Below are 9,696 nucleotides of genomic sequence, written 5' to 3' on the forward strand. Positions count from 1 at the left end.
TCGACCACACAATTGGACACCACAAGAACCTACCCACAAGTGAGGTAACTCAATGACACGAGCAATCCACTAGAGTTACCTTTCAGCGCTCCGCTAGGGAAGGCACAATACCCGTCACAATCACCACGATCGGAGCCAGAGACAATCACCAACCTTCGCTCGACGATCCTTGCTGCTTCAAGACGTCTAGGTGGTGGCAACCACTAAGAGAAATAAGTGAATGCCGCAGCGAAACACGAATACCAAGTGCCTCTAGATGCAATCACTCAAGCAATGCACTTGGATTCTCTCCCAATCTCACAAAGATGATGAATTAATGATGGAGATGAGTGGGAAGGCTTTGGCTAAGCTCACAAGGTTGCTTATGTCAATGCAAATGGCCAAGTAAGTGAGCTTGAGCCGGCCATGGGTCTTAAATAGAAGCCCCCCACGAAATAGAGCCGTCGGCTCCTCAGTTCACTGAAAAACAGAGCGACCGGATGTGCCGGTCAGATCGACCGGACGCTGGACCCTAGCGTCTGGTCGCGCGATGCGTGCCACGTGGCCCCCGCTTCAAACGCTGATCGCCCGATCTCAACGGTCATTAGTACATTTAAGTTGTGGCTGGGCGCGCTACTTTGAAGTGATCGGACGCATGACCCCAGTGTCCGGTCGTTTTCAGTAAGGTTTCATACGCGACAGGACGCATCCGGTCACGCCCGACTGGACTCACCCAGCGTCCAGTCACTCACCGTCTCCTCTGTGCGACGCCACGTCAGCGTACGTCAGCACTGACCGGACACAGGCCCTGAGCGTCCGGTCACTCTTCGCACCAACGTCCGGTCACAAGACCGAGACAGCGCGCTCACTGCTGCTACTGACCGGACGTAGGACCCCAGCATACGGTCACTGCGTGACCCGTGATCGGTGCACTTTGTGAAACCCTATCTTTTCTGTACAGGGCGCCGATGGAGTTTCGAACCCTTGCTCCCAAGTGCTAAACACAATGTGTATCACCTTTGTGCATGTGTGTTAGCATATTTTCATAAACATTTTCAAGGGTGTTAGCACTCCACTAGATCCTAAATACATATGTAATGAGTTAGAGCATCTAGTGCCACTTTGATAACCGTATTTCGATACGAGTTCCACACCTCTTAATAGTATGGCTATCGAACCTAAATGTGATCGCACTCGCTAAGTGTCTTGATCACCGAAACGAAAAGGCTCCTTACACTTATACCTTTGCCTTGAGCATTATGTTTTTCTTTCTCCTTTTCCAAGTCCAAACACTTGATCATCACCATGGAATCACCATCATCATGTCATGATCTTCATTTGCTTCACCACTTAGAATAGTGCTACATATCTCATAATCACTTTGATAAACTAGGTTAGCACTTAGGGTTTCATCAATTAACCAAAACCAAACTAGAGCTTTCAGTCGTCTCTGGCTGGTTCGTCCTCCGCGGCGACAGCACCTGAGCAGCCAGGTGGGTGTAGCTACAGCAGTGGGCAGCAGGTGGGCAATTTAGTCCTTGTCACATCGGATATTTGGATACTGATTAGAAGTATTAAATATGAAAAAAGCAGCATGTTAATAGTCATGATGTGTGGTAATTTTTTTTGAATTTGGCTGAAATTTAATATCCCTATTTGTTTCGCTGAAATTTGGCTTATATTGATTCGTTGTGAGATAAAAACATTGTTCGTTCGCTGAAAAGTACCACTGAAGTAGTGCCGCATAACAGGGCCAATAACGAAATATATTAGGAGACATCGAGCTCCAGCTCCAGCTGCTATGGCCCTAGTATGCTATATTAATCTTGCAAGTTCAGGCCATTAGTCTAAGAATAATGCCAATTATGGCATTATATTTATTTATTTAACATTAAATAAACAGAAGAATTTAAGTGCATATGACTCAAACCAATCCGGCCTCTACAGAAACAAGGTTAAACTCTTTGGAAATGTTAATGCATGCTCAACAATCTGAATACAGGGCTAACGTAAAAGGTATACAATATCAGTAAACCTTACAAGTATAATACCAAAGGAAAACAACATCAGCCACATTGATAGATTCCTGTCTATTTCGTCCGAATAAAGTATATAACTTAAGATTAAGAAGAATGGAGCTCTTGCCACAGCAGCTCAAGCAATAATGTACAAAGAAAAGCAGCTGGAGTAGGGACAATTTGCCACTCTCTCTCAACAGATTGAGCTGCTGCCATGGCGCTAATGTGCGGCACAGTTGACGTCTCAGCAAGCAGGGGGGGAGCTCAGTAAGTGAAATGATCAAAAAAATTGGAATCAGATTGGAGGGTATGTATACACGGTTAAGAAAAATTGCTTCATGTCCTCAATTTTGGGTCTTCTCCACCTTAGCCTTGATCTTCTGCTCGATGATCGCCTTCTCAGTGTCGAGGCTGAACATCCGGTTGAGAGCGTGCATGTTCTCGAGCGTCTCATCAAGGGTGCGGCTATTACTGCCGTCACACCTCAGGTGCTGCAGCGGACCGTGGAGGAGTTTGTTCACAATGCCGGTGCTTAGCTCCTCGATAGCTCTCCTCATCTTCTTGGTGAGAACGTCATCCCCGATCTTCTGTAGGCACTTCTCGAGCTCCGAGGCCCGGATCCTGTCGGCATATGACCTCAGCTTCTTGATGGTTGGAACGGTCTCCAGAGAGTCCCTCCATGCCTCAAACCGTTTCAGCTCTTCAGTGATGATTGTTTGCGCCTCCATTGCCTTCCTGAGACGGTCTTCCTTGTTGGCTTCCACCACCTCTTTCAGGTCATCAACATTGTATACTCGTGCGGAGCCAATTTCAGAGACACACGCACTGACATTCCTTGGGACAGATATGTCGACGAAAAGCCGAACACCACCCATGGCATCAGAAATAGTGGGAAGTGCATCTGCGTGCTCTTTTGTGAACAATGGGGTTTCAGATGCAGTGCTCGTGAACACAACGTCAGCTTCAGCTGCAGCTTCATACATCTCTGAGAGCGGCCTGTACACAATCTCGATATCTTTCGTGTCCTCGCGGATTGCATCCACCCTTTCCACTGAACGGTTGACCACAACCACCTTCTTGCATCCTTTGGCAATCAGATGTTTGATCACTAATTTTCCCATTTTGCCAGCACCAATCAAAAGCATCCTAGCTGACAAGGCTTCAGACTTTGGAAGCTTCATCAGGGCCAATTCAACTGCCGCTGAACTGACAGAAACAGCACCAGATGATATGTTAGTCTCAGAACGCACACGCTTTCCAGCTGTAATTGCATCCTTGAACATTCTATCAATGTTCTTTCCCAGGCCTCCACTGTTTTGTCCACTTCTCACAACTTGTTTAACTTGAGCAAGGATTTGTCCTTCACCGAGAACCAAAGAGTCCAGCCCAGCCGATACCTCAAACAGATGGCGTGTAGCATCACTGTCACGCAGCATGAACAGGTGCTCCCTAAGCTCAGAAGCAGGAATACCACTTTTCTGCGAAATCACGAAAAAAACACGCATTAGGGAATCTCTCCTAATCTGTCTTTGAGGAGCCAAGAAACTGGGGCAAAAAGACAACAGACTGAACAAATATGGTTGATAAATTGGTTCTCACCTTTGACATCCAGTCCACTACTTCTCTGATACCTCGGTTCCATGATAGGGCCACCACATAAATTTCCATTCTATTACAGGTACTAAGAACAGCAGCCTCTTCAATATGGTTTAGACTCGTAAGTTCTTGAATAGCACGGGGCCATAGTTCCTCTGCAACCGCAAGTTTTTCACGCATCTCTACTGGTGCTGTGTGCACACTGAGGCCAATCACAGCTATGCTACTCCTTTCCTTCATGTACCCTGGTAGTGAATATAAAGTTAAAACATTGTCAAACAATGCACAGAGCAAAGCAATTTGTTTCTGAAATAGATAATTTGGATATAGTCACGCATCAATATAAAGCTCTATTAATTTATTTTCAAAGATTTATTCAAGCAAATTCTAAAGGGTGAAAATAACATGCTCACAGTAGATGAATATGACCAAAACAAGAGAACCCCCAAAACATTTCTGCACAAAATGCATGACCAATAGCTGATTGCAAAAGCATATGAATATAATTATTTGACACCGTTATCAAATTAGATTTCTCCTCCTTATAGGAATACAATTAAATATGCATACACTATCATTTACTCCTAGGTTCTTACAACATGTAATTTTGGTGGATATAGATAAAGATAGCCATTCAATTTTCACCAGAGAACATATGTATACAGACAGAAGCTCCACCAATCTGTGAAGCATATAGCTCCACGATCAGATAACTGCTTGAACAAACCCCCCAAATGTAACTTTTCATTCCCTATTATCGGCCAGACTCAGTTCAGAAACAAAAAGTAATCGATGTTCCAATCTGGATGCCGAGAAGTTTCCTCATCCCCACGACACCTTGCAAAATGGCAGAAGCTATTTTCTCTTTGATGCCATGCGACCTGGTATCCTACTCCACATACTAATTTTACTTGGCAAGAAGTTAGGCAGTGAACATTTCTAAATTCTAAGGAATAGTAGTACAATGAATATTCAAGTTATGCTTGGTCAAGGCAAAATTGCAACAGGACAATGCAAAGTTCACACCTACTCGTCCTTCCCCAATCCCCACCAGGCCACCACCCACACCTTTTGACCTGTACCAGACCAAAACTAATCCCAACTGCAGCAGCAATAGCCTCGAAGCGACGCAAATGATCCATGAATCAGTTCGCCGGACCGGCACAATCCGGGGCATCCCAACTTTACAGGAAAGGCAACAGCGGCAGCGGATTTGAGGGCAAGGCACTCACGGTCGGCGGAGATCTTGAACTGCTCGAGCGCGGCGATGCTGGAGGCCTTGGCCACCGCCTGCACCTGGGCCTCCACGCCGGCGTCGCACCGCACCACCACCCCGGAGCGCCGCCTGCCGCCGGCGGCCACCCTTGCGCAGGGAGCCAACGACGGTCCCCGCGGCTTGGCGGCTGCCCCGAATGCCACGGCGGCGGCGGTCGCTGACGCCGTGCTCGGCATCATGTAGATCAAGGAAGACAGAAAGCCACCTCCTTTCGCAGGGGAACCAAGCCAATGCGACAAGAATGTTTCGCAGACAGATAAGCAGGAAGAGAGGGAGAGAGAGGCGAGGAGAAACTCTTATGGGCTCCTCCCTCGACCTCTCTCCCTCTCTAGGACTCGGTGTAGTTCTTGGGGAAGTGTCCTCGGTGCGAGCGGCAGGAGATGTGGAATTGGCTTTGGCCTCGCGTTGGCCCGAGGAAGAGCACGAGTTGGGTGGAGAGGAGGAAGAAAGGCTTCTGCTTGGAGCCAAAGGTTATGGTAGGGAGGACGCCGGCCGGAGGGGTTGTTGAGTCGCCGGAGCGGCATGGCGTGTGGGGCCCACACGTGGTGGGGTGCCTTTGGGCTGGGTCTTTGGGGCGGCCCGGAATTTTCTATCCTACAAAAATATTTTACGTATGGGCCCTTGTCATACAGCGAATCTCCTTTTTCTTTAAAGCAATACAGAGAATATCGTATTAGACTTCTTCTTTTCTGTCAAACTGAACTTTACTAGCATTTGTATTACTCCCTCCGTTATAATTTATAGGTCGTTTTGGTTTTCTTAAATACATAACTTTTATTATATATCTAAGTGCATAATAAAAATTAGGTATTTAAAAAAGACAGAACGGCTTATAATTTGGAACAGATGGTGATATTATTTTATACTACAAACTTATCATTGTGCATTAGTTGTATACCAAACTCCTGTGTCGTTGGAAGAAGAATCCCTGTTTTTTTTTTTTTTGTGACTAAGAAGAATCCCTGGTTGTGTGTTTAACAGGCATTTGGTTTGCATACACAATTATTACATCCTCTTTCATGTGGATATATACAAATCGTATCTTAATGAAGCTTACCATGAATCTTGATATGATGGTAAATGCTAAACTAAAATATGAATTGTCCTTTTGTACAATAGTTGTCTGGGTTCTAAATTAAAAAAAAAAGTATCGTGAATCCATGAGTTCTTCTTGCATGGAAGAAAAATCATGGACCTGCATGAGATTTTGTGGAAATTGGAGGCCTTGGCAACTTTCCAAGCTCCTGTTATTTTTATGTGCATGTTGGATTGCTGCACGTTGTGGGGACGCACCGGGGAGGGGGAGGGAAGAGATGAGCCGGAAGCACCGGTGATAGGGTAGCAGGAGGGGAGTGTGGTGGCCTCAGGCCCGTGATTGGCTGCCGCCCTTATCTTTGACCCGGACGCAGCTTCGCTTCGCTTCGTTTTTTGTATGGCCTGCGAGGTGGGCACACGAGTTCCCATGGCCGCCTCACGCGTAGCCTCCCCGCGCCTGAGGGTGATGGCGAAGCGTGTCGACGTGGTGGCCACACTCTCCTGCTCCCCGGGGCCCGCGCTGTCTGTCGCACGGGCCTCTTTCCCGTGGCATATTCGGCGTCTCAGTTTGGGTATGTGAGGTGATGGAATCCTTCAATCTTGATGCGTGGACTCGTGTCATTTTAGGTTCCTAAGTACTAGAGCCTGTTCTGCATGTTAAAATTAGAATATTATCCAGACAAGTAGTACTAATATCATATTTTTACCTATGGTACTATTAGCATCCATTAAGGAAGGTTTCAAATGCTAGTAGATGCTAATTAAAAATTAGTAGCTTGCTAAAATTAGTACTATCCAAACGGGCCACTCGATTTTGTAAGGCCAGCTTCCATGCGAGTTTCATTTGCATTTAATAAGCTGTCATATAAGCATTTTTATGGTGCGACAACGTTAAGAAGAGAGAAGGGGGAATGAAACTCTCTGGGTGCTATTACCAACTCTCTATGGGCGTGTTTGGGACTGCTTATGTAAGAATCATTTATAATCTAATCAAGATTTTCTTATAAGCTGCGGACGAACGAAAAAAATCTCTAGGAAAAAAAACAGAGATGTATGGCAATCCTGATTATGTAGCAAACAAGGGTGTAAAAGGACATATGTGCCCCTGACTTCCTCGGCCATCTTCCACAGGAGTGCCAGCTATTCCTCGAACGAAATAGGCTTGTGGAGTCGGAGGGAAGGCATCTTCTGTAGGAGTGCCCGCCTACGAGCAGGTTCCTCACCATGGGCGCCTCCCTTGGCCATCTGAGGCGCCGCCAGAGGAGCATATGTGGGAGTGGCTGCCTGCGAGCGGGTTCCTCAGCCATGGGCACCTTCCCTCGGCCATCCGAGGCGCCATCGGAGGAGCAAATGCGGGAAGGGGAGCAGGGGTCGCCAGGCGCCCCAACGGAGCTCGTGACGACGAGCCTCACGTGCAAGTGGGCAGGGTAGGTGAGCGGCGCAGAGCTGTGCGGGCCACGAGAGGGAGGGGCATCGAGCGAAAAAAACGCCCGCAATGGACGAAACGCGAGTGAGCGGCTGCAGTACCGAGAATGCAGGATGCAGTGCAAGTTCAATTCTTTTGACGTCTCGATTCTTGGACAATCTAAAAACGAATCAAGGGTGTTTGGGTGGGACTCTCGATTATTTTCAACTAGAATCTGATTATAAGCGGTCTCAAACTTGAGCTATGAGTCATAAAATTAAATGTCTATAAAACCATAGAATAAAATTCTCCATTGAGAGTGAGTGTTTGATCCATGTTTCATTTTATTGTGTATGACATAACAGTCTTGTAAGCAAAGCCTTAAAACTCTTCACTGAGACTGACCTAATAGAACTTTTGCGGTAACTGATCATATGAAAATTAAGTTTGAAAAGAGCTCACGTCCATATACTTTTTTGAAGGCACCTAGGTTTACATCGATATCTTTCCTAATTAATGGCTTCTGTCAAGTGCATTTATTTTAAGTTTCGATTTGAACTTTGGGTGTGATAATAGTCACTTTAGAAAGCATTTTTTTCGCTAAATTATTTGCTTTGTTTTGTATTGAATCCATGTTTTGACCATTTGCACGGTGCCACGTTATCTTGAAGCGCCATTTGCATTGAATACACATACTCAAGCATTTGCATTATACAAACCACTTCCTTTCTACACGCTGTTTCTGTTCATCGCTTGTTTAGGACATTTTGCATTATGCCTACTTTCTTTTGTCGAGCCGTTTCTATTCGACCCGTATTTTGGAGCAAGTTCAACAGTGACACGCTTGTTTGACCGGATTTAATTCCATTTTCCGGTAGACCTTTCGGCGGCATGCAATTTGACATGCTACAAAGAGGCGAGCAACCTCAAGCCAAAACTGTTTAAGAATCCTACTTAAAATGATACGTCAGTGACGGTTGTGCCGTTCAGAGAGGTTCTAGTATCGTGTGCATGGTGTCCAATGGCGCAAGCACAATTGGTTGGTTCGCATCTCTTGCTCCCTACATAAATTTGTCCTAAATCAGACTATATAAAATGTAATTAAATTTACAGGAACAAATAATAATAATTACGACACTAAATTAGTATCATTAGATATATTATAGAATGTAGTTTCACAATTTACCTTATTAATGTGGTAAATGTTAATGGTTTTTCTTAGGGCCTATTTGGATCAAGGCTCGATTATTATAATCTGGATTATTATAATCAAAATTATGGATTATAATATTATAATAAACAGAGTGTTTGGGTCGATGGATTATGGTGATTGATTATGGTTGGTCAAAGTGGTAAATTCATATCTTATCTTTCATAGTTTGACAAGTTGGACAATCAGTTATGGGCAAGTTCGACTTTCAACACCCATAATCCACTAATATGATCTCTCCTCGATTATGGGATTATGGTACTCAAGAGTTTTGGTTATAATAATAAATAATCCATCACATAATCAATCTTGTTTGGATTAAAATTTGATTATAATCGGAGGGGTATCAAACATGACCTTAGTGAAACTTATAGTAGTTTGACTTAAACCAAACTTAGGAGTACTGTTGAATGGAGAGAGAGAGAGAGAGAGGTTGCTAACATATATTTGAAGGAATAAAGATCTTTTAAATTGTCAACGGAGGCAGTTTCTTTAGAGAGAGCGAGTTCAACGGAGGCAGGTCATTACACGGTTATGCACAGCATAATGCACACACGGTTATGTGTAATAAAAAATACTAAATAGAATTCTTCCGTTGACACCTTCTTTGCTGGTGCCGTGGTGCGCACATGTACAGCTCTGTTTCTGCACGTTTTTTAGTTGGACGCTCAGTTTGTCAAAGATGGATCTTCTACACACAACGACTCATTCCTTTTTGCAAGAAGCTGCCTCCCTCCGATGTCCGATCCCACAACAGGTCGGCAGATGCCAGAGGTCCAGCTACAGAAGATCCCTGCTCGTTAGTTTGACCAGAGCCTTTTTTTCGTCGTTCTTTCTTTGAATTCATGTTTGATCCGCTCGCTGCTTGCCTTTCACACTGGACGGCAAAAAGACACCTCAGTTCTCACCATGTGTTCTTTCACACCTCACACCTACAGGATTTTTGTTGCTATGCAGCCATTTCATTTTGGTAGGACTTTCCTCCATAAACTTGGTTAAACTTAGAATAGATTCGTTTAAAACAAAAGGCATAATCCCTTTTTATTATGGGACATATGTCGTATGCCGCATGCCATGGATGCTGCAAGTGCGCTGAAATGGATCAGGGGTATTTTTGTTATAGTTAACACCGTCGATGCAAAGATGTAACAGAATGTTAGTTCGAATTGTTCGAGTT

General features: G+C 44.8%; 1 protein-coding gene across 1 annotated transcript; it reads right to left on the reverse strand.

Annotated features, from left to right (window-relative positions):
- Positions 1-2,027: 2,027 nt before the first annotated feature.
- On the reverse strand, positions 2,028-5,348 carry LOC136534984 (glutamyl-tRNA reductase, chloroplastic-like). Its single transcript, XM_066527359.1, has 3 exons — positions 4,826-5,348; positions 3,597-3,838; positions 2,028-3,475 (listed from the first exon to the last, which is right to left on the reverse strand). Exons 1-3 carry the CDS (start codon positions 5,046-5,048, stop codon positions 2,342-2,344), a joined length of 1,599 nt encoding a protein of 532 aa, XP_066383456.1. The 5' UTR covers positions 5,049-5,348; the 3' UTR covers positions 2,028-2,341.
- Positions 5,349-9,696: the final 4,348 nt, after the last annotated feature.

Source organism: Miscanthus floridulus, chromosome 1 (assembly GCF_019320115.1).
Source record: "Miscanthus floridulus cultivar M001 chromosome 1, ASM1932011v1, whole genome shotgun sequence".
NCBI lineage: Eukaryota > Viridiplantae > Streptophyta > Magnoliopsida > Poales > Poaceae > Miscanthus > Miscanthus floridulus.

Coding starts and splice junctions, on each gene's coding strand:
- LOC136534984 (XM_066527359.1), bottom strand. CDS start 5,048: ATGATGCCGAGCACGGCGTCAGCGACCGCCGCCGCCGTGGCATTCGGG. Junction 3,839..4,825: donor GTTCAAGATCTCCGCCGACC/GTGAGTGCCTTG, acceptor ATTCACTACCAG/GGTACATGAAGGAAAGGAGT. Junction 3,476..3,596: donor TAGTGGACTGGATGTCAAAG/GTGAGAACCAAT, acceptor GTGATTTCGCAG/AAAAGTGGTATTCCTGCTTC.